This window comes from Ictidomys tridecemlineatus, chromosome 5 (assembly GCF_052094955.1).
Source record: "Ictidomys tridecemlineatus isolate mIctTri1 chromosome 5, mIctTri1.hap1, whole genome shotgun sequence".
Lineage (NCBI taxonomy): Eukaryota > Metazoa > Chordata > Mammalia > Rodentia > Sciuridae > Ictidomys > Ictidomys tridecemlineatus.
This window is the reverse complement of record NC_135481.1, coordinates 18,830,585-18,855,685: the sequence shown is the minus strand read 5'-3', so window position 1 is coordinate 18,855,685 and position 25,101 is coordinate 18,830,585. Positions and strand designations below refer to the sequence as shown.

The following is a 25,101-nucleotide window of genomic DNA, read 5'->3' as shown; positions in this document are numbered from 1 at the left end:
CACACCATTGTTGTTACGTACTTTGGGGTAGGGCATTTCAGCAAGGGTATAGTTTTAGAAATTAAACCTGAATTATATGAATCTATATTAGCTCTGTGATCATTTGAGTAGCAGTACTTTCATTACTATTAATGTTTTGCTGCTAATTGAACTGGCTGACAAGTGATCCTGTTGTCCCCTAAAACACTTGGGGAAACAACCAAGGGACAGAAGGATTGTATAAAAAAAATTTTTTCTAGGCATGTTATTTGTTTTTAATAAATACTGTTTTATTCAGAGTATCTCACTGTTTTCAGAATAAACCCCAGTCTCCAAAGAGACTATCTATTCTTCCCATCAACAATGGTTCCAAAGAAAATGGGATTGAAGAAGAACAAGACCAGGAGCCACAGGATCTCTTTGCAGGCAAGTATAAGTATGGACTCAAAATTGAACCTTCTAAATAGCTTTTTTTAAATTGAAAATGGTATTAGCAACATAACTTTATGTAAGATACTGTAGTGGAAGATTCCAGAATAAAATATATTCCCTTCCATCAAAATTCTTACAAGTTTAGGGAGTAAGACATAAATATATGAGTTAAGTTATTAAATAATAATAGAAATAATAGAGGAGTGATAGAAATACAAAATCACAAAAGCTCATAAGAATAAGAGATTTAATGAGATTATTGATTGTAGCAGTGGTTTTAGATTCTTATGACCAAGACTCCTAGTAAGAAATTTTGTGTCATAGTCCAAAATATATGTACTTGTACAAAACTGAAACAACAGATTTTTTTTTAGAGAGTTTAATATTTATTTTTTAGTTTTCGGCAGACACAACATCTTTATTTGTATGTGGTGCTGAGGATTGAACCCAGCGGCGCACGCATGCCAGACAAGCGCGCTACCACTTGAGTCACATCCCCAGCCTTGAAACAACAGATTTAAGTAATTTGACCTTCTAATAAAGTCTAAAATTTTCTGTTGTTTCTCTTTTCTTTAATGTTCTTTTTTTTTATTGGTTGCTCAAGACAATACAATGATCTTGACATATCATACATTTTCTTTAGTGTTCTTTACAACCCCTTGAATTATTTCATAATCCAATAAGCCACAACTTGCAATATAAAAACCATTAGTATACAGTAGGTTTTCTCATCCTATTAATATTTTGAGCTAGATAGATCTTTGTTGAGGAAGACTACTCTGTTCTCAACTGGGGTTGATTTTGCCTACCAGAAGACATTTGCTAAGTTCATGGAGTTGTTTTAGTCATCATAATTGGATGCATTACAGTTATCCAGTTGGTAGAAGCCATGGGCGCTGCTAAACACCCTAAAATGCACAGGACAGCCCTTTACAACAAAAAAATTGTTGAATCCAGAATGTCAGTAATACCAACATAGAAACTCTTTTGTCTAGCGTGATCTTGGAAGACTTCCTGGGAGAGTAGGAGAAAAAAATGTTGGACAGGAAGTATAAAGCATAATTAAGGGACAGACATTAAATTAAGAATCAGATTTTATTAGAAGGGCAAATTACCTAAATCGTTTGTTTCAGTTTTGTACATGTATTTTGGATGACAACACAAAATTTCTTAGTGGGAGTCATAAGAGTCTAAAACCACTGCTATAGGGATGGGGATATAGCTCAGTTGGTAGAGTGTTTGCCTTGCATGCACAAAGCCCTGGGTTCAGTCCCCAGCATCACACACACACACACACACACACACACACACACACACACACACACACACACACCCAAAAAGAAGAAAACTACTGCTATAAATCAATAATCTCATGTGATCTCTTATTCTTTTTTTTTTTCAGTTTTTGGTTGACACAACATCTTTATTTTATTTGTATGTGGTGCTGAGGATCGAACCCAGCAGCTCGCGCACGCCAGGCAAGCGCGTTACCGCTTGAGCCACATCCCCAGCCCATGATCTCTTATTCTTATGAGCTTTTGTGATTTTGTATTTCTATCATTCCTTCCTCTATTATTTCTATTATTATTTAATAATTTAACTCATGTTTAAATTGTTTCTTAAGAGAAGCTGTGGAAGATAGATTGGAAATGTTGTTTAGAAATAGGTTTAGGCAGGGCTGGGATTGTGGCTCAGAGGTAGAGCACTCACCTAGCATGCGTGAGGCCCTGGTTTCAATCCTTAGCACCACATAAAAAAAAAAAATAAAGATATGTGTCCACCTATAAGTAAAAAATAAATATTAAAAAAAAGAAAGAAAGAAACAGGTTCAGGAGGGCTTTACACATCAGTAATTTGGGTTTGAATTTTCATCCTAATGCCAATTAAGAGCCATTAGTAGTTTTAGGTAACAAATGTGATATGGGAAAAGTAATGTTTTAGAAAACTGATGTAGAGAAATTATTATATAAAATGAGTTGCAGTGGACAAAAACAGGAGGCTGTTTAGAAGATGGTTAAAAATCGGTTCAAGAATGAAATGGCAAAAACCAACATAAGGTGATAGAAGTAGTCAAGAAAAGATAAAACTTTTCAAAAGGAAAAGAAATCTGGTGTCAGTTTTGGATGTAATGGATGTCAAAAAAGAAAGAGAGGCTAAGGACCAAATCAAATGGTTCAAGTCCAAGGATTGACAAGATGGTATCATTTTAAGAACCAAATTCTAAAGAAGAAGAAGAAGAAAGGGAAAAAAAAAAAACTGGCTTTAGAGGAAAAGTTAGTTTTGGGTTTTGGTATTTTAAATACCAAATATTTTAAGTCTTTTGGAATGCAAAAAGAAGTACCCAAGGAGTGTTTTTTACCTGCGAAAGAGAGAAGAGAAAAGAATTGGAAACGTGGGAATCTTCTTCCTAGAAGTGGTAGTCAAAATTGCCATGTAAATGAGATTCCTAAAAGGAGAGAATAGAGAGCAGGGGAAGACACAAGAAGTTGAAGAGCAAGATCTTAAGAGGACTCTCACATTAGAACTCTGGTAGGAAATTTTTTTTTAATTATTTATTTTTAATTTATATATGACAGCAGAATGCATTACAATTCTTATTACACATATAGAGCACAATTTTTCATATCTCTGGTTGTATACAAAGTGTATTCACACCAATTCGTGTCTTCATACATGTACTTTGGATAATAATGACCATCACATTTCACCATCATTTTTAACACCATGTCCCCTCCCTTTCCCTCCAACCCTTCTGCCCTATCTAGAGTTAGTCTATTCCTCCCATGCTCCCTCTCCCTACTCCACTATGAATCAGCCTCTTTATATCAGAGAAAACATTCAACATTTGGTTTTTTGGGATTGCTAACTTTACTTAGCATTATCTTCTCTAACTCCATCCACTTACTGCAAATGCCATGATTTTAGTCTTTTATTGCTGAGTAATATTCCATTGTGTATATATGCCACATTTTTTTTTTAAAGAGAGTGAGAGAGAGAGAGAGAGAATTTTTTAATATTTATTTTTTAGTTCTTGGCGGACACAACATCTTTGTTGGTATGTGGTGCTGAGGATTGAACCCGGGCCACACGCATGCCAGGCGAGCGCGCTACCGCTTGAGCCACATCCCCAGCCCCCACATTTTTTTAAATCCATTCATCTATTGAAGGGCATCTAGGTTGGTTTCACAGTTTGGCTATTATGAATTGTGCTACTATAAACATTGATGTGACTGTGTCCCTGTAGTATGCTGTTTTTAAGTCCTTTGGGTATAGACCCAGGAGAGGGATAGCTGGGTCAAATGCTGGTTCCGTTCCCAGTTTTCCAAGAAATCTCCATACTGCTTTCCGTATTGGCTGCACCAGTTTTCAGTCCCATCAGCAGTGTATGACTGTACCTTTTCCCCCACATCCTTGTCAACACTTATTGTTGTTTGTATTCATAATAGCTGCCATTCTGACTGGAGATGAAATCTTAGAGTAATTTTGATTTGCATTTCTCTAATTGCTAGCAATGATGAACATTTTTTTCATGTATTTGTTGACTGATTTTATATCATCTTCTGAGAATGTCTGTTCAGGTCCTTGGCCCATTTGTTGATTGAACTATTTGTTTTTTTGGTGTTTGACTTTTTGAGTTCTTTTTATACCCTAGAGATTAGTGCTCTATCTGATATGTGAGGGGTAAAGATTTGATCCCAATATGTAGGCTCTCTGTTCACCTCACAGATTGTTTCTTTTGCTGAGAAGAAACTTTTTAGTTTGAGCCCATCCCATTTATTGATTCTTGATTTTAATCCTTGTGCTTTAGGAGTCTTATTAAGGAAGTTGGAGCCTAATCCCACATGATGGAGATTAGGGCCTACTTTTTCTTCAGTGTCTCTGGTTTAATTCATAGGTCCTTGATTCACTTTGAGTTGAGTTTTGTGCATGGTGAGAGTTAGGGGTTAATTTCATTTTGTTACATATGGATTTCCAGTTTTCCCAGCATCATTTGTTGAAGAGGCTATCTTTTCTCCAATGCATGCTTTTGGCACCTTTGTCTAATATAAGATAATTTAAAGACTTGGGAATCAACTTAATGAAAGAGATGAAAGATCTATATAATGAAAATTAATAGAAACCTAAAGAAAGAAGTCAAAGAAGACCTTAGAAGATAGAAGGATCTACCTTGCTCTTAGATAGGCAGAATTAATATTATCAAAGTGACCATACTTCCAAAAGCACTATACAGATTTAATGCAATACTGATGAAAATCCCAATGACATTCCTCATAGAAATAGAAAAGCAATCATGAAATTCATCTGGAAAAATAAGATACCCAGAAGAGCTAAAGCAATCCTTAGCAGGAAGAGTGAAGCAGGTGCATCACTATACCAGACCTTAAACTATACTACAGATTAATAGTAACAAAAACAGCATGGTATTGGCACCAAAACAGACTGGTAGACCAATGTTACAGAATAGAGGACACAGAGACCAACCCACAAAATTATAATTATTTGGTAGGAAATTTTAAAGACGTGAGAGGGAAGAAGAGTTTAGAAGAAATACAAAGATTGAGGAGATTTTCCACTTCTTTTATCTGTGAAACTTAAAAGTGCACACTATTCATTTGACAGTGATTATTTTTTTTAATAAAATTTCTGCAGGAGAAATGATATAAATGCAAATAATTAATTTTTTAGTTATATGACAGATTGAAAAGGTGAATTTTCTATCTTTGAGATAATTTAACTTGTGTATGATCTTTCCTTATAAGATGACCTGAAATCTTAGTGTAACAGACTTATCTCCATGTCTAGGCTTTATACATAGTGGATATCTTTATTAAGAACACATTTATCGGGCTGGGGATGTGGCTCAGCGGTAGCCGGCTCGCCTGGCATGCCTGAGTTCGATCCTCAGCACCATATACAAAGATGTTGTATCCGCCGAAAACTAAAAAATAAATATTAAAAATTCTCTCTCTCTCTCTCTTTCTCTCTCTTTCATCTCTCTCTCTCTAAAAAAAAAAAAAGGTAAAAATATCACACTTTAAAAAAAAACAAAGAACACATTTATCAGTGATAATGATTCTTATTTACTTTATTCCCCTACCAGTTTCATATGTAACCAATACCTGCCTCACTACTAAGAAAGGAACATAAGATATTTCTAAAAAGGAATGTCTATAATGAGACATTTAGTTTAGGACTTGAATAGCTTCTCAGATGTTTTATTTAGTCATTTATTTTATTTTTGTCGTACTGGAGGTTGAACCTTGGGCTATTCTACCAACTAAGCTACATCCCCAGCCTTTTTAAAATTTTGAGCTTGTATCTTGCTAAGTTGCCAAGGTTGGCCGTCAATTTGTAATCTTGTCTTCAACTCCCCGGTAAGTGGGATTATCGGCATGAACCAATATGATATTGACTATAGAAATCTAAATGTTTTGATATATTTTCTACGTCATTAGTCTAGTGATGATCAGAATCTTATGGAGCCCAAAGGCTTGTTTCATTACTCTTATCAGGAGTTCAAAGAAAAAAAGCGTATTTTAATGTAAGTTTGAGCATCTTTTTACATGAATTCCATAGAAAATATACAGCTTTTCAAAAGGTTCTTACTAGCACTCAAGCCAAACATTTTGAATTAGCAGTAGCACTTTCTGTCTGTTTCATTTCCAAACACACACATATATTATTTATGTGGAACCTGCATGATGGGAATATCCTTCACACACTCCACTGGTTGTTTGTTTCAAAGACTCCTAACAACATAACATGTTCATTATGTATACTTTTTTCTGTTTTATACTCCTATTCCATGGTCAGATTATATTACTACTGTTTTCTCTTTCGTGATAGGGATCAGGTTCTTTTCTAACAATGTGGCACATGATTTACATTTAATGATTAGCACACTGACCTAGAACTTGATTATGTTTTCTGGATCCCTATCTCTGTTTTTTTTCTTAGCTTCGAATGAAAATCTGAAAGAGAAAAAGAAATAGCTTCTTTGAAGTTCCTAAGATGAATTGAACATCTACTGATCAGACCAAACCTGAATGATATTTATGTTTTTCTTTACTAGAAAGAACAACAACAACAGCAACAAAAAAAAAAAACTGGTTAGGTTTAGAACAACTAGCTTTATTGCACCAAGTTGAAATTACATCCTTTTTTATTTGCATAAGAACTTTTAATGTCTAAAAATGGTACATAATGCTATTTTAAACGTTCCCTCTCTGGAACATTTAGAAAATGAGTTGTTCTGCTCAACTGAGTTTTTCTCAGATAGACAAAAGTAGCTCTTAAGCACTACTTAGATCAGACAGATTTTTAGGTATTGTAGGTATAATTTTTTCCTCTTTGGATGCATGTTTTAATGCAATTCAATCTTTATAAGGATATCTAAAGTATAATTTTGAACAATTCTTAAGTGTTAAAATAACAATGATGTCCTCAGGTGTAGCAGACTTCCCTTTCCTGAATATTAATAATTGTTACCTTGAGTCCATTTTTTCTGGCTTACATTTTTCCTGACTCTCATTTGATGTTTTTTTTTTTTTTTGTCAGTATGCTTGCCTCTTCTTACACATTGATTTGTAAAGCAGATAAACAAACATTGTCCTTTTATAAACAATTATAATGAGATAAATAGGCTTCATGTCAGGTTATAAAGGAATACCCCTGAGAGTAAAATTAATTGGTACACTTATTTTGGCTATGGAATCTTTTTGCTTGATCCATTTTTTAGTTTGTTTGCAGTATTGGGGATTGAACTCAGGGCTTTACACATACTAGGCAAGTGCTTTGCTACTGAGCTTTATCACAGTTCTTTTTTACATTTGTATTTTTGAAATGGTCTTTTTTTTTTTTTTTTTTTTTTTAAGTTTGCCTAGTGGCCTAGAACTTTTGATCCTTCCACCTCAGCCTCCCAGGTAGCTGGAATTATAGGCCTACACCACCTCCTGGCTTGATTCCTAGTTTTTGACTAAATTCTAAATGGGAGAGTGTGACCAAGTAGTTGTGGTTGGAAAGAAAAAGGAGAAGTTGCTTTACTAATAAGGCTGTGCTAAAAGAACACTTTCCTCATGTTCTTTCCCTTTTATCCATGTAAAATTTTGTGACTCTTGTTCTCTTAATCTGAGAGCCACCGAGTATTTACTTAAGAGTGCTTGCTGATGTTCTTATGAGTCAGGTTGTTGAACTGAAGTTCAGCTTTCAAAGACCCATTATTGACCTTTATTTAAAAATATCAACTGTTTTCAGATGCCACAGTGGAGCTATCCCTGGACAGCACACAAAATAATCAGAAGACTGTACCAGCCAAAACACTCATTTCTCTTCCTCCACAGGAAGCCACAAATTCTTCTAAGCCCCAGCCAAGCTATGAGGAGGTGAGAATCTGTGCTATTGGTCTGGTTGCTTTTGGATTTTTAGGTCTTTGTTGTCACTGGTTTGAAGTTAGTTGAGTATAAACCTTGAGAAAACATTTATGATTCCTGAAGGAGACCTGCTGTGATTAATAGACAGCTAGAATCCTGTGAAAAAACATTTCTTAAACGGTCTGTTACCCAGAAGATAGCACAAAGGCTTTCATGTAGTCTTTCTTTACTCCCTCCTTAGTCTGAAAGAGGCAAGTGTCTTCCAAAATCTAATAGTTATTCATTGCCATCCAAATGAGATTTCAAGGGGATAGATGTAACAAAGACCTGTGAACTGACTCCCAACTTAAAATTGAGGGCATTGGTTGAAATTATTGGGAATGGACAGAGCTGAACACATATATATATAGAAAGGTATATCTTTATTTTATTATATGGATATATAGTAATGGATAAAATTAATTTCACATCAACTCGCATGACTTATTTTTTCTTTAAAAAGCTAGAGGAAGAAGAACAGGAGGATCACTTTGATTTGACAGTTGGTATTACTGATCCTGAGAAGATAGGTAAGTGCCCTTGGAACTCCTTATGATATTAGGATGGGGACAGGTAGAAAGTGTGGGTAGCTAATTTGAGGATGGCTACCTGCAGAGCCGAACCACCTGTAAAAATATAACCCTAGCTATATTTCAAAGACCAGAGACACCGGTTACGCAGTACTTAGTTTTTCTGTGCTTTAAGAAGAAAAAATGGAGACATCAAATACTATTAGAATCCCTTTTTTAAAAAAATAATTTTTTATACTTTATTTTATTTATCTTTATGTGGTGCTGAGGATCGAACCCAGGGCCTTGAATGTGCTAAGTGTGCACTCTACCTTTGAGCCACAATCCCAGCCCCTAGAATCCCTTTTTTTTTTTTTTAAAAAAAAAGAGTGAGAGGAGAGAGAGAGAGAATTTTTAATATTTATTTTTTTTTTAGTTGGCGGATACAACATCTTTGTTAGTATGTGGTGCTGAGGATCGAACCTGGGCCGCACGCATGCCAGGCAAGCGCGCTACCGCTTGAGCCACATCCCCAGCCCCTAGAATCCCTTTTTTAAAACTCAAATATTACCTTCTCCTTCAGAGTTGCTAAGATCCCTTTTTATTTACTCCCTTTTTATTTTTTATAATTATTTTATTTATTTATTAAAAATATTTAATGTTTATTTGTTTTTATGTGGTGCTGAGGATTGAATCCAGGGCTTCCCACATTCTAGGTGAGCGCTCTACTGCTTAGTCACACCCCCAGCCCCTTATTTATTTATTTTTATACATTGCTTAGGATCGAACCCTATAGTAGGATAATTTTATACATTTATTTTTATACATTGCTTAGTGCCTTGTTTATGCTAGGCAAGTACTGTGCCACTGAGCTACAGCCCCAACCCTTTACTCCATTTTTAGATCATAAATTCCACATAAGTAGTTTAAAATATATGTTAGAATTCTGGGATATGGGTACTCACATTGGTAGCACATATACTTAAATTGGAAAGATACAGAGAAGATTAGCATAGCTTTTGTGCAAGGATGACATGCAAATTTGCAGAGCATTCCATATTTATTTTTAAAAAGTAAAATTTAAAAAATAAAATTCCTCAAGAAATTTGAAACTTTTGCTGTACATAACATTTGTCATTCGCGTTGGTATTCTAAATGAGTTGGAGAAGTTGGCATCCTCTTCTCATAGATGAAAGACTAAGGGACCCAAGTTTAAGCATGGTCAAACTAAAATTAGATTTTCAAAAAAGGTAATACTTAACTTTGGCCAGACTTGAATTTTTAGGATAACTTTCCCCTCTCCCAGGTTTGTGAGTGTTATTAGCAAAAAATAATAGACCTTGACTTTCCTTGTTTCAGGTATAGTCCCTTACAGAAAAGGCTATTTTAGAGCTTTGTCCTCCTAAACAAAGAGTGATGTTCATATGGTTAAGAAGACAAATGTAATAATTAAAAGAAAAAATATAATTCCTAACTTTTTGTTTTTTTTAGAGCTAGAAGCAGAAATTTTGTGAAGTCTAATTCCATGCCTCTCTCTCAGATCCTTATAGCCTTAGGTGTTCTTTGGCTTATAGATGTATCATTCCAATGTCTGCCTTCATTGTCACGTGGCATTTTTTCTAAGTGTCTCCAATTCATCTCTCCTTTATGCATGTATAGCTCTTCATCTGAATTTCCCTATTTTTATAAGGACACCACTCACACTGGAGAAGGACTCACCCTGATGTCCTCATTTTAACGTGATTATATCTGTAAAGGCCATGTTTTCAAATAAGGTCACATGCTGAGGTACTAAGAGTTAGGACATTCAACATATCATTTTGGAGGGGCATAATTTGCCCTATAGTAGGATAATTTAAATGTCTTATGGATTAGATTTATTTGAACACAAATCACTCTTGGTAATAATCCTTTATCCCCCTGGATTCTTAGTCATGTGATGCCAAGAAACCAACTTATTAAAACATATTCATATTAGGGCTTTTTTTTTTTTATAGTTGTAGATGGACATAAAACATTTATTTATTTATTTTTATGTGGTGCTGAGGATTGAACCTCGTGCCTCACACATCCCAGGCAAGTGCTCTACCATTGAGCTACAACCATATCCCAGGGTCTGATTTTTTAACAAAACTTTACGTATGGGCTGTTTATTCAACATGTGCTTCTTTGGCCCACACACCACTATAGAAATTAGAATCCTACTTTGACCAGGATACTCTTTTTAGAACTTGGTAATTTATATATGCCATTTTTACTTCTCAGAAATTATTTAAGAAATTTATGTAAATTTTAAGACTCTTGTATTATTACCCCATTTCCACATCTTATGTACTCTGTCCATATGTAAACAGTATGTCTTTTTTCACACATATTACCTTAGTAAAAGTGGCTGATACATAGGCAGAGTATCTGAAGATCATGCTGGCACCAAATTATGAAACTGGCCTTTTGGACATTGGAACATAACTACTCAACAGTGAATAAAATTTTGAATATATTTCTATAAAGTAAATTTAGTTTTTTTCCTTCCAGTGGTGAATATCCTTAGTAATATTAGGCAATGTAGTACAAATGGCTTAGAAGAGAACTAAAGGTGTGGTAATCAGCATAAAATAATTTCTAAAGCTTAGCTCAAATTAGCTTAATTTCTGTTTTGTATATTACTCATTTGTTAGATGTTGAGAAGATAGAGCAGGCCTGCCCTCTAGTCCTGTACAATCTCCAGCTTCTCTGTGCACTCTGTGCATTTCGAGCCATCTTTTTTAAACCAAGTTCTTGTATGTGACCTTTTGATCCAGTACTGCTCCTTCTTCCCCTGACCCCCACCCAGAATTAATTCAGGAGTTTAAGCAACAACTAATTATTAACCTAGGCTTTCCTGTTTGATGTGGGGAGGAATCCAGGGGCAAGGCAGGAAGGGGACAAAACCAACCCAAGATGCCATCGTCCAGCACTGGAGCTGTGACTCTGTGGATTCCAATGTATGTCTTTTCAGTGCTTAAGGAGTCAATGGTGCCTTTATCTCCCTAAGTGGTCTAGGTCACAGAGAAAAACAGTTGCTTGAATCCCAGATTATTTAACAATCAAAGGCTTTTTCATAAAAATAATTCCTCAGGAAAGGGAGATTTTTGTGACATCAGGCAGCCCAAGTGTGTTCCTGCCAGGCCCTTTACTCTGGGTGAACATGCTAGATCAGAGAGGTCAGTGTCCCCCAGTCCCAGTGGAGGGGGCCATGATTGTATTTCTGAAAGAGCAAACCAAGCCCAGAGCTAGCCTAGGGTAGAACTACTTGTTTCCTTTTACATCAGTTGCTTCCTTCTCCTCTTACTTTATACAGCAAGAGAATTGTTTGGTTTTGGACAGATGTGTGTAACCAGCCCAAATATTGGCATGGTAACAACTGATGGATTGTCAGTATCCAGTGCTGCTTTGTGGAGGGTATAAATGGAGCCTGGTTTTGGAACAGGAGGCTAACTCTCTTGTCTAACTCAGACTGGGGCCCAGCCAGCATCTGTGGGGGGCATTATATGTACCATAGAGGCCCTGAGGCAAAGTAGGAACTGGATTCTAGGATCACATGTAAAGCTTGGAGTTAAAACAAATCCTTTTTATGTAGGGTTCCTGTGCTTATGATTCCTGGTTAAATGTTACTGAATTTACACTGCTTTGGTTTAAAGGATAATCCTATCTTGCTTTCTTGTTCTCCCACAGGGGATGGTATGAATGCCTATGTGGCCTACAAAGTTACAACACAGGTGAGTCCCAGTGACCCTGCTTATCAAGGTCACCAATCATATCAAGGTCATCATTCAGATTATTCTGGGTATCTTTTGGTTTCTTTGCCCACATTTTCCCTTCATGTTTAGAAATCCCCATTTATACTAAGATAACCTTATCTGGATACTCCACACTGAGCCTTTCCATCATTATTCCAGAGGTCTAACATTTCAGTGTGAAATGTTGTTAAATTTTATTAAGATGTGCCGTGTATCTGATTTATCCCCATTCCCCTTAGGAACTGTGTGGTGTGGAACTAGTTTCATGGGCTTCCCCAAGCCAAGAGTAGTTTACCTGTTTAGAAATTCTGAGGTCAGCCAGTTATGATGGCACATGTCTGTAATCACAGTTTCTTGGCAGGGTGAGACAGGAGAAATCTAAGTTGGAGGGCAGTCTGGGCAACTTAGTGAGACCCTATCTCAAAATAATTTTTAAAAGATGGGGTGGGGGCACAGCTGAGGCATAACTCAGTGGTAGTATGCATGCCTAGCATGTGTGAGTGCTTACCTAGAATGTGAGTTAAATCCCTAGTGCCACAAACAAACCAAATAAATAAATAAATAACAGTTGAGCCCAGTGCAGTGGCATATCCCTGTAATCCCAGAGACTGGGAGGCTGAGGCAGAAGCATTTCAAGTTCTAGGTCAGCCTCATCACCTTAGCAAGACCCTGTCTTAAACAAACAAACAAATTTAAAAGGGCTGGGGATGTAGTTCAGTGGTAAAGCACTCTTGGGTTCAATCCTCAGTACCACAACAAAGACCTCAGCTCTTCTTAGGTTTTTAATAGAGAGCTGCTTTTAATACTTTAACTTTTTTCTTCTCTTCAAGTTTGGTATTACTTTTTAATATACAGATATATTTTAGCAAGATATCCTGGAATGGCAGATTTAATATAATTTTATTTGCATAACAGTCTAGTATGGTGGTGCATGCCAGTAACCCGTGACTCAGGAGATTGAGGCAGGAGGATCACTTGAGCCAGGGAGTTTGAGACCACCCTGTCTCAAAAATAAAACTAAAATGAAACTTATTTAATGTTTATGCAAGTTATAAAGCAAAATAAAATTAAGCCTAGAACATATAGCCAGTTATAAGTAGAGTACCATTGACTGTATCTTCATGTTTCCTCTCCCTGTCATGTTTCCTCCTCATATCTTAGAGGTGACCACTCTCCTGAGTTCTCTTTTTCCCTTTATAAAAAATCTTAATTGCCATGCACAGAGATACACACCTGGAATCCCATTGGCCCGGGAGGCTGAGGCAGATGGATCACAAGTTCAAAGCCAGCCTCAGCAACTTACTGAGACCTTGTCTCAAAATAAAAAAATAAAATAAAAAGGGCTGAGTATGTAGTTCAGTGGTTAAGCACCTCTGGGTTCAATCCCTAGTACCATTAAATAAATAAACAAACAAATATAATCTTTATATATGTATCTCTGAATAATATACCAATTTGCTTTCATTTTTAATTTCATAAAAATACTGTCATGCTGTGTGCAGTTGCTCATGCCAGCTACTCAGAAGACTACACAGGAAAATTATAAATTCAAGGCCAACTTTGGAAATGTAGTGTGACTGAATCTCCAAGTAAAAAATAAAAAGGGCTGGGGGTGTATCTCAGTGGTAGAATGCTCACCTATTATGCATGAGGCTCTGGGTTCAATCCCTAGTATTGAAAGTACATACATCATGCTGAAAATAGTACTTTTAAACTTAGCATTGTTTCTCAAAACCATTCTTATAGGGCATAGCTGTAGTTATTCCATTGTATGGTAGTATATCTGTTTTCCTGTCATGAAACATGTTTCCAGTTTTTGTTTCTATGAACTCTGTACTTTCTTGCATGTCTCTAGCATACCCATGGAGGAGTTTCTCTAGGGTACATAACTAGGAATAGTTTCCCTTTGTCATACGTACTGCAGATGTTGAATTTAAGGAATACAAACTTTTTTTCCTACATTTGTTAACTCCCAATTTGTATAAAAATACACACACACACACACCAATTAATACTTCTATTAGCAGTGTATAAAAGCTCCCATTGATTTACTTTATTGCCAGCAATTGGCTAGGCCGTTCTTATTAAATTTTACATCTCTGGTTAGTCCTTTTTTTACTCTCATTCTCCTTTGTATTGTATTTTTACTGCTGTTGGCCTGTCTTGTGTGAGCTCGAGATTCCATGACACTACAAAGGTTAGTGTTTACAGCTTAGACATATCATCTGATTCCTCCCTACCCCTCTTAGAAACATTCTTTCATTAGTCTCATTTTTTAGTTCGTCTGCTGTAATTTATTTATTTTTTTAAATTTATTTTTTAGTTTTAGGTGGACACGATATCTTTATTTTACATTTATGTGGTGCTAAGAATTGAACCCAGTGCCTCATGCATTCTAGGCGAGCAATCTACCACTGAGCCACAACCCCAGCCCCTGTCTGCTTTAATTCCAGCAACTAATACCTTATTACATGAGTCAATAAAGGATGAAATGTTTATTGAAGACCAGTAAAGGATAAACTCAGTATTGGGGAGAGTAGAATTCTGCCTTTAAACTAGAATTCAACATTGTTTCTTTAGAGCAAGTATTCTTAATCTAGGAATGAAGCTATATTTGAATTTAGTTGGTTTCCTTTGTAATTCTATATATATTATATTTTTTTGCATTTAAAATCATTATTCTGAGCTGTTCTTCTTAGGCATCCAGACTGCCAAAGTAGACTATAGCTCAAACAAGATTGTCTGTGCCTCAGAGAAAGTTATTTGCTAGGTGGCTAAAGGGCAAGGATCTGGGAAATGGAGTCATTTGATGTCAGCTGGATGGCTCTCAAGATACTCATTCATCTTGTATTTGGAATAAAATCACCTTGTGTGTTTTCTGTACCCAAGACGAGCCTACCAATGTTCAGAAGTAAACAGTTTGCAGTGAAAAGAAGATTTAGTGACTTTCTGGGTCTTTATGAGAAGCTTTCAGAGAAACACTCTCAGAATGGTTTCATTGTCCCTCCTCCACCTGAGAAGAGCCTAATAGGTAAGCCTGAGGTCTTTCTTTTGGGGTTTTTCCTTTACTGTCTTTCTATTATGAATTTACTCTGTAGTATATGACTACTTCTATTAATAGTTTAGAACACTTGAAGTCTAGAGAAATAGCATATTTTGACCATTCTCTTTCCTTGGGTACAATAGGGTGCTTTGGTTTTAGCTTAGTTTGTTAATGTCTTGTGTCTTTATTTATTGGTTGGTTGATTGTAGATGGACACACTACCTTTATTTTTATGTGGTGCTGACGATCAAACCCAGTGCCTCATACCTACTAGACAGGTGCTCTACCATTGAGCCACAACCATAGCCCTGGAAACTAGTTTAAAAAAAATAACTCTGATGTAAAGAACCTTTTGTTCTTGCCTGCTCATGACACAGAAGTGGCTTTTGGTTGTGTTTTTTAGTGCTATCCTTGAGGCCTTTCCTCCTTGTGACTTTAAAATAATTTATCAGGTGGGGCTGGGGATGTGGCTCAAGCGGTAGCGCGCTCGCCTGGCATGCGTGCGACCCGGGTTTGATCCTCAGCACCACATACCAACAAGGATGTTGTGTCCGCCGAGAACTAAAATAAATAAATATTTAAAAAAAAAAATAATAATTTATCAGGCAAAGGCAGTGGGCATGCCATGTGATCCCAATGACTTGGAAGCTAAGGCAGGAGGATTACAAGTTTGAGGCCAACCTTGGCACCTTAAGCCCTGTTTGAGAATAAAAATGAAAAGGGTTGAGGTGGAGCTCAGTGGTAGAGATCTCCCTGGGTTCAATCCCTAGTACCTATAAAATAAAATAGATTTATTCTTTTATGATTTCTGGTTATTTTGCTTTTTAAATTCCATTCTAGGAATGACAAAAGTGAAAGTTGGGAAGGAAGATTCTTCCTCTGCAGAATTTCTTGAAAAACGGAGGGCTGCTCTAGAAAGGTAGGTGCCATACAAACATGTTTCTGAATAGCTTGAGAACAAGTAAGAAGTTGAAATTGAGACTTAATTATGAGATGTTTGCTTGAGTTAGTAGCCATGAAATTTGATTGTATTAAAGAGTTAAACCTTACCGGGTGCATTAGCGTGTGCCTGTAATCCTAGCAGCTCTGAAGGCTGAGGCAGGAGGATCGTGAGTTTAAACCCAACCTCAGCAAAAGTGAGGTGCTAAGCAACTCATTGAGACCCTCTCTCTAAATAAAATACAAAATAAAGCTGGGGATGTGGCTCAGTGGTCAAGTGCCCAAGTTCAAACCCCGATACCCCTCCCCAAAAAAAGAGTCACACCTACATGTTATCCCTGACTTTTTCTAAATCTCTTATTTCGCACTCTTGGGCACAAACTATCTTCTTTTCTGTCTCCGTCCTGATGAACAATCATATTCATTTTCTTTAATAATCAAATATGAATAATAGTTCTTTGGTCTCTTTCTGAGTAGTTCTTTTATTGTCCCTTTTTGGAAGTGGGAAGAACATGAAATTGAATGTACTTAAAAGCAGTGTCCTATTTGTGTACCTTCTCTGAGGACAAATATTTTAAGTAGTGAAAGATATGGTGCCTCTGCTAGCAATGCACTACCCAAAACCTTCTGAGGTCAGATCATCTAACCAGATGATAACTCTTTACCCTTTAGGTACCTTCAAAGAGTTGTGAATCATCCTACTATGTTACAGGACCCTGATGTCAGGGAGTTTTTGGAAAAAGAAGAGGTTAGTATTGTCCAAAACTGAATTTCATAATTTATATCTACTACTTGTGAAATGAAACCACCTCATTCACCAGATATTTGAGTATTTAACGTGACTAGCATCAGAATACATCCTAGCTTTATGTGACCACCCAAGAATTATAAGTATCTTTCAGCCTTTGAAATAAAAGTAATTTGGTTATAGAGGTCAAAAGACAGCCTAATTGTGTCTTACTGAACCAACACAGAGATCTATTTGGCAGGTCCTTGGCATATATCTTATAGGTTACCTGTTGGCTCACTTGAATGTGTATTTTGTTGCAGGAGTTGAGGAGCATTGGTTAAAAACCAGTTACCAAAACCCACAGAATTTGACATGTAGCAAAAGTGTGGATTCAAGTGGACAGTCTTTTTTACAGGCTTTGCCTAGGCTATTCATGATTGTAATGATTGTAAAAAACTGGAGACAGTACAATTGCTAACAATATAACCAATACTTTTTTCTCTTCATAAACCGAGTATATAGAAATACTAATATGTGGAAGCATGTTTTAAAAGAGTTACAGAGGCTGGGGTTATAGCTTAGTGGGAGAGCACTAGTGTCACATGTATGAGGCACTGAATTGGATCCTCAGTACCATATAAAAACAAATTAAAAAAAAAAGTTACAAAAACTGAAACATGCAACACCATATAAATATAGGTGTAGAAACTCAAGTCATTAAGGATCAGAAGAAGCTCTAGATAAAATAGTGTTTTTTTTTTAATTTTAAAAAATAGTGTTTTATCTCAGAAAACTAAAAGAAAATAACAGGATAAAGCTACTATTTTGTTTTTAACTTTTACTTTTTTCTTTAATTTGTACATAGAGTATTTTCTCTAATGAAGAAAATAAATAGATCTCTGTGGTAGTTCAGTAAGACACAATTAGGCTGTCTTTTGACCTCTATAACCAAAAATTCTAAGTATATAGAATTTTTTTCTTTAAAATGAATTTATTAATGAAAAATTCTCAATCAAATGTTGTAACTCTTTTAATTCTGCCCCTGGGTATTCTTAAGTCCATATTTCCTTTTCACTGCCTCATCCTTACTCATAGAACAGGATTTGTCTATGTGGACACTTTGGGCTGGATTAATTCTTGTGGGGACTGTCCTATAAATTGCAAAATGTTTTAGTACCATCTCTGGCCTCTACCCACTAGATACCAGTAGCCCTTCCTCCTGAACTGTAGCAGCCAGACATTGCCGAATGTGCCCTTTAAGGGCAAAATGATCCCAACTTGGGAACTACTGCCATAAAGGGCTAAGCACTAAAGTCTAACTTTTGTAGCATAATCTACTATGTAAAAGTAGCCTAATACGAATAAATAATGTTCCTATTATTGGACACTTGTTTAATGCAGAAAACTTAAATGAAATCACAACATAACTTCAAAGTCTCTCAAGACTTAAGTCTGGTTTGTGTGCAACATGTGCTAATGCAAAGGAACTTTTGACTTAACAAAAGTATGCTTGGTAGTTAAGCAGATCATACCTGAGTAGGCAGACAGTCTCAAATGTGGGGTCACCTAGCCACATAACAACCCTAGTCTACTTTTTTCTATGAATAATATTAAAATCTGAAAACTTTACTGATTGTTTTAACATAGTCCTTTGATTTTTCTGTTGTATATATTATTTTTAGATTGATGTAACTGCCTTAGAATACAACAATTTACAGTTCACATAATTAGTTTGGCAAGTTTTGGGCATGCCATCTGATGGATACTAATTCTTCTGAACCTAAAATAGGGGCAGCAGATAACTTGCCATCCCCGCCTTCTTGGTCTTGTAGCTGCCACGGGCCGTTGGTACTCAGACATTGAGTGGTGCTGGTCTCCTCAAGATGTTCAACAAAGCCACAGATGCAGTCAGCAAAATGACCATCAAGATGAATGAATCAGACATTGTGAGTAGCCCTGTACCTCTCAGCTCCTTCTGCCTCTCAGACTTATTGGTCAGAAGCCCTGAGAATTCCTGAAATTTCTGAGATTAGACTGTTTTTCTCAATTAAAAAACAACTTTAAAAGAATTCAGTCCCTTAAAAAAAAAAAAAAAATGCCAAGGAAAGACTGCTCTCCCCCTATGCAAGTAACCTCCATTGAAGCTTTGGCCTTGTGTTTCAGTGGTTTGAAGAGAAACTCCAGGAAGTAGAGTGTGAGGAACAACGCCTAAGGAAACTACATGCTGTGGTAGAAACTCTTGTCAATCACAGAAAAGGTACCACCTCCGAAATGTACTTTGACTTAGGGGAAATTGTCTCCAGTGAGCTGGGGATGGGAGAGCATGCTGTTCCCAAGTCTCTCAGGCATCTAAGTTGAAATTTTCAGCCCACCTGGTCCTTGATGTTCAGATTAAAAAGATAAATTCTACATCTACTGGAAGGAAACTTTATTTAGCCACTGTGGACTTTCTACCTGAGAGAGGTGCAGAGAAGCTGTCCCAGATACATATTGACCTGGGATGAAGGCTTTTGTTAAAAGTATTTGAGTTGTGGCTTACATCCAAGAAAAAGTCACACATGCTTCAGCTACATGGTTGGGTTAATTCAGGGAAATCACATGCCTCCTAACCCTTTGCATCTTTCTTTGGTGGGAGTTGCTTAAGAGCTAGTGAAATTTTCCAAATTTGGAAAGCTTCCCTTCTTTGCCTTAAACATATTGATAATTAGAATTCTAAAAGAAAGACCATTAACATGAGGCCAATGTAAGGGTTGGCAAATGATGACCTGGCCCTGGGACCTATTCCCTTGAGCTAATAATGGTTTTTACACATTTAAAGGGAGGATATGGGAGAGAAAAGAACATGCAGCTATACCATATGTGCCCTGCAAAGCGTAAAATATTTGCTATATGATCCTTTACAGAAAAGGTTTGCTCTGCTCTAGAACATGTAAGACTACAATAGTATGTATCTCTTGCATGTAGACATAGTTCATGAGCTTTAACATAAAAATAAGCATCATTCGCTGAGCACAGTGGCACACACCTGTAATCCTAGCAGCATGGGAGGCTGAGGCAGGAGTATTGAAAGTATGAAGCCAGCCTCAGCAACTTAGCAAGACCTTGTCTCAAGATGAAAAATAAAAAGGGCTGGGGATGTGGCTGAGTTGTTAAGTGACCCTGGGATCAACTCTAGTACCAAAACCAAAATATAAACAACAACAACAAAACATCTTTACTCCTTTGGCCCATTTGTATTAACTGGCCCTTGGTGTTCTCCAGGAATATTGAAACTGCTTCCTTCAGGTAGGCCCATCTGCTGGAATGTATGTTGGCAGGTGCCTCTCCTTCCTCTTCTGTGATCAGGACATTTTCCCTTCACTTTCTGAATATGGTCGAGTGTATTATAGGTTACTAGATTAAAGAAGCCCTCTTTTGCTGGATATGCAGGGGAAATAATTGCTAAAACATGCCATTCAAGGTCAACTGGCTTGTCCATTTTCCTTGTGAGATCAGAGGGCCGTTTGCTGTCTTTTCCTCCTTTCAGAGCTAGCACTGCACACAGCCCAGTTTGCAAAGAGTCTAGCCATGCTTGGGAGTTCTGAGGACAACACAGCACTGTCACGGGCACTCTCCCAGCTGGCTGAGGTGGAAGAAAAAATTGAGCAGCTTCACCAGGAACAGGCCAACAATGACTTCTTCCTCCTTGCTGAACTCCTGAGTGACTACATTCGCCTCCTGGCCATAGTCCGAGTAAGCTTCTGTTTCTTTTTCTCTTTCTCCTCCCTTGATTAATTTTTATTTTCTTTGTCTCAAGAAATTTCATCTCATTATAGCTTATAAATAGGTATAACTTTTTCTACTATTATAAGAGAAGGTATCCTACCAACCAAGCAATCTGTTTGACTGTTAGTCAAATATTGTTGAGTTGTTTTGAGGCCCACAGCCAATTTCCTAGATGAATTTGGAGAAAAGACCACTCCTGAATTTCCAAATAGCCTCGCCCCTGTTGTTGAAGGACAGTGTCCTCTGTGCTCCTTCCTTCAAGCAAGGGTTATTACAGACCTATTGTCTGGGCTCCATGGAGCAGTGACTTCCTCAGTCCTTTGGTCTTTGCCTTCTTAACAGCAAGCGGTGGCTTTGCCCTGATAAGAGCTCTTGCTGGCTTCCACTTGTCCCTCCAATGTGGGCAGTCAGGTAACTACACAGAACTGGCTTGGCATTGCATGGAGGAGTGTGGCCAGGGGTCTGAGACAGCGTGTCACCAAAGCCCTCCCTGTGCTGTGCTGACCACCCTGGTTACAACACTGCAGCCTGCCCCTCAGATCAAACACCTCACTTTTTCTCCTGGTGACCAGGGCAGTCTGGTTTTCCATGACCTCTCAGAGCAATTAAGAAAGCTTGACTGGGCAGTGGTATTAGCTCTCGCATGGCCTCTAAAACAGAGGAAAGAATTAAGAGAGAGCCTTGTGCCTACCCTATAAGGGCCTGATTCAGCTTGGGATCAGGATGTCTGAGCCTCTGAGTTGGAATGGTGCCACCCCCGACTCCCCATCCCCAACATATCTCCCACTAGGGAGCTTCTGTGTTCTGTCAAGATCTGAGATGCTCCTAGGACTCTCACTTCCTCTGCAGTAGAGTTGCTTAATATAGCCTGTGAGACTGCTCATTGTCCTCTCTCTTTGGTCTTTGGTTTGCTTCTAACTCCAGAGTGATAAGAGGCTTGAAAAATAACCTGCTATGGAATTCTTAGAACTGGTCAGACTACTTAGATTGGAGAGCCATCTCAGGGAAGGGTCTCTGCTGGGGGGAAGCTTTCTGAGAGGAGCATTGTATGGGGGTCTCTGGAGAATATTTGGATATCCTCGGGCAGCTGAGCTTATATATACAGGAGGGAGAAGAGGCTATCCTGGAGCTCCACAGGCTGGAGCTGGGGAAGTGTGCTTTAGAGCATAGAACTGTGACTGGTCATTTCTCAGAGTCCTTCATATTCCCACTTTATGTCATAAGCTTCTGTGGGATTTGAGAGACAAGCAGGTTTTTTTCCTGCCCTTCCCTGAACCTAGAATTAGACTACTGCTAGCCCACTGTTAGTTTGAGTCTTGGATATGAAATTGCCTGAGAAATTACAGGCAATCAGCAGTAATTATGCTGAGGAAGGTGAATTTGATGGCTTTGCACTCCCTAATGTTCAGGTTTGGCAAAGGCCCATGTTAAGGAAGCCTAGGGAATGTACAGGGAACTTTTGTAGGGAAAGGGGAACTAATGGAACAGGGCTGGGTGTTTGGCACTAGGCACTTTGATCTGTGCTGCCTCTTGAGGTCTACAAACCGAATGTGGAGTGGTGGTAGTTTGGTTAAATCAACAACTGCCCTTCTCTGGAAATGCTGATTGTGTTCAAGGGATTGGAAATAGGGAAAACCAGCAAGTAGACTTTGGGGAGCTTTTTGGCAGCGTTGGTTGCCTATAGAAGGTGAGTGTGTGGTTGAGATGTAAGCAGAGTGTCCTGTTTATTTTAAGCTAACCTTGTATGCTATTTAAGTGTCAGTTGAAAGTTTGCTTCCTTGGGTTAGATTTCCCTGACATATCTCCAAAACTAAGCAAGCTTTATGTTAAAATACCCTGCTTGTTTTCCTGCTACTCTGCATACTTGTATGTGTTTGTGATTGTTAATACAATGATGGCTTTTTCCAATAGAAGATAAGTTCAGTGAAAACTGGATCATGTGTTTCATTTTTAATTTCTGGCACCAGGGAAAATGTGTAGTCTCATGGACTCACTTTTCTGAGGGAGGCATTTCGGAAGTCATAGTATTCATCACTGGCGTCAGGCCATCTACTGTGCCCCCAGCCATCCAATCCCGGAAGTAGCATGAAGCAGCATGGCATTGGCCCAATGAAGGCTTGGAGAGGATCTTACCCAAGCTTGTGCTTCTAGATATTAAACTTTGCAGCTGGGCACTAACTGTGGCTGCAGAACCTGCCCTTGCTCAGTCCTTCCCTGGCACAGCTGCTGGGAGAGCCTCCCTACAAAGCAGACCCAGCAGAGCTCCTGAACAGCTGGTTGTGCTCCTCCCAAACCCCTACCCCCACAGGCTGCCTTTGACCAGCGCATGAAGACATGGCAGCGCTGGCAGGATGCTCAAGCCATGCTGCAGAAGAAGCGAGAGGCTGAGGCTCGGCTGTTGTGGGCCAACAAGCCTGACAAGCTACAGCAGGCCAAGGATGAGATCACAGAGGTGAGTTTCCTAAGGCAGCCTTGCCAGGGTATTCTCTGGCTTCTGAATGAGCCTGGTCTCATTCCACCTAGATGCTTGGAACCCCTCAGCAGGCAGAAAAGATAATTGAGACTAAAGGGCCTTGTCCTCTGGGTAAGCCTCAGAGTAATTGCAGGCCTGCCCCAAGGCCTGACTCTTTTCTCTTCCCACTCCACCCAGACTTGCCAAATCAGAGGATCCTGGTATGGCTACTTAGGTAATGCAAAAATGGTGCCCTGGTGAGAATTAAATGAGTTGGGGGTGTAGGGCAGCCCTTCTGGCACTGCTGGTAAGAACTAAATCAGAAGCTGTGCAGTACCAGAGCTTTCTCAAAGACCAGGCTTGGTCTGGAACACATGGCATCTCTTTCTCAGCAGCCCCTGAAGTAACCTTCTGCTGGATATAATGATCAGTTGAGGTCTCATGTGGAATTTCTGACCAAATGTAAAGACTTAAATGATCCCTTCTTTGCTTTTTCTTCACAGTGGGAGTCTCGGGTGACTCAGTATGAAAGGGACTTTGAAAGGATTTCAACAGTGGTCCGAAAAGAAGTGATACGGTTTGAGGTAAGCTAGAAGAGTCTAACTTCTAACTTAGCGTGTAGTTCTTGTGAACCGACAAGGCCTTTTGTGTGCTTGTGGGTGTACATGTGTGTGCTCATATGTGCATTTGTTCCTGAGGCATGGTAGCTCCCTTAAACTTAATGCCAGATCAGAGCATTAGATACAAAACAGTTTGTATCTGCCATGTACCCTCTGGGCCCCCATTCTTACTCCTTCCCTGCCCATCCTTTGTCCTCCAAGAAAGCTTTACAGAGCATTAGCAGAGACGATTTGGCTGGAAATTTGTAGTTATTCCAGCTGCTGGCTCTACTTTCGGAGGCTGTGTTTGGCCTTGATCAGCAATAAACACCACCATCCTATCAAAAGGGGAAGGAGCAACTGTCTTGATGATTATGTAGACTCCTGTCTCCTATAGAAAGAGAAATCCAAGGACTTCAAAAACCACGTGATCAAGTACCTTGAGACACTCCTGTATTCACAGCAGCAGGTATGTAAGTTTTGTATGAACTTTGTCCCCTACTCCCCACTCCAAGGGTCAGATCCCTACTTGGGCCTTGAATGACAAAATGGGCAGGTCCTGCTTGGAGGGAGGGTCCCTGCTATAGTTAATAATAGAAAATTGGCCTTGCTACTCCAGCATAGACCATCTGACAGGAGGATCGGACTATGTTGCCCTAAGTCTATGATTAACTTCTCTCCCAGTAAGGGCAACTCTGTGGCACCACCTAGCCCTCTTGAGGCTGAGACCTCAATCAGTATGGAATGGCCTTATTGTGAGAAGTTAACAGCTGGGCAAAACTGTGGCCTCTAGGAGTACACCCTTCAGGGCAAAACCAAGATTGTCTTTAGAGACTAGAGACTTCCCTTCCACTTGGGACTCAGAAACAGATGCTCCAGCTAATAGAGGAAGAGGAAGATAATGTTATGGCTTCTGCATCTGCTCAGCACACCTTCCTTTGGGTGGCTGAGGTGCTTGCTCCCTCCCAGACTAACTTGGGCCCTGCTACTACATGGGGGTACTTGCTTACTGTCCCCCCACTTCTTTGCAGCTGGCAAAGTACTGGGAAGCCTTCCTTCCTGAGGCAAAGGCCATCTCCTAATGGACCAAGGATACCAGAGCCTACCTGTGTGACGCTGCCTTTTTATACACTGTCCTTCCTTTGATGGACTCCAGTGATGCATCTTGCCTAGGCTGGACTTAGCCCCTTCCTACCTGCCCCTGTGACCAAACTGTTCCCAGTTACTCTAACCAATATTTCATTTAGCTTCCATATATATTTTCTTACCTAAGAGAATAGTTTCCTGCTTTAAGCAAAAGACTACAGTAGGTGGTGGATTATGGAATAGGGGTGAAGTATTACTATAAATATATAAATATAAATGTATATTTTTCAGGATGTGGTTTAGGAACTGGGAATAACGTTTTCTGTTACTCCTGATGGTGCCATGAAAAGATTATGTAATAAAATATTTTAAAATCAGG

The 25,101-nt window shown here is 38.5% G+C and overlaps 1 protein-coding gene and 1 non-coding gene across 4 annotated transcripts in view; both read left to right on the top strand.

The window, feature by feature from the left end:
• Snx1 (sorting nexin 1) overlaps positions 1 to 25,101 on the top strand; it is a 47,193-nt gene extending 22,092 nt beyond the window's left edge. Inside the window, exons 2-15 of one of the 3 annotated variants that reach the window (XM_021727363.3) lie at positions 297 to 405; positions 7,666 to 7,793; positions 8,284 to 8,350; positions 12,044 to 12,087; positions 14,998 to 15,139; positions 15,992 to 16,070; positions 16,763 to 16,838; positions 18,653 to 18,766; positions 18,984 to 19,077; positions 20,347 to 20,552; positions 22,894 to 23,037; positions 23,541 to 23,621; positions 24,017 to 24,105; positions 24,668 to 25,101. In XM_021727363.3, the coding sequence (XP_021583038.1) occupies positions 297 to 405; positions 7,666 to 7,793; positions 8,284 to 8,350; positions 12,044 to 12,087; positions 14,998 to 15,139; positions 15,992 to 16,070; positions 16,763 to 16,838; positions 18,653 to 18,766; positions 18,984 to 19,077; positions 20,347 to 20,552; positions 22,894 to 23,037; positions 23,541 to 23,621; positions 24,017 to 24,067 (1,335 nt within the window). In that variant the 3' untranslated portion in view covers positions 24,068 to 24,105; positions 24,668 to 25,101. Of the gene's footprint in view, positions 1 to 296; positions 406 to 7,665; positions 7,794 to 8,283; positions 8,351 to 12,043; positions 12,088 to 14,997; positions 15,140 to 15,991; positions 16,071 to 16,762; positions 16,839 to 18,652; positions 18,767 to 18,983; positions 19,078 to 20,346; positions 20,553 to 22,893; positions 23,038 to 23,540; positions 23,622 to 23,906; positions 23,979 to 24,016; positions 24,106 to 24,667 lie in introns of those variants that run through there. The other 2 variants (XM_005316676.4, XM_078048898.1) reach the window with 2 other exon arrangements.
• On the top strand, positions 9,287 to 9,393 carry LOC120886948 (U6 spliceosomal RNA). Its single transcript, XR_005730133.1, has one exon. It is a non-coding gene; the product is annotated as a U6 spliceosomal RNA (small nuclear RNA).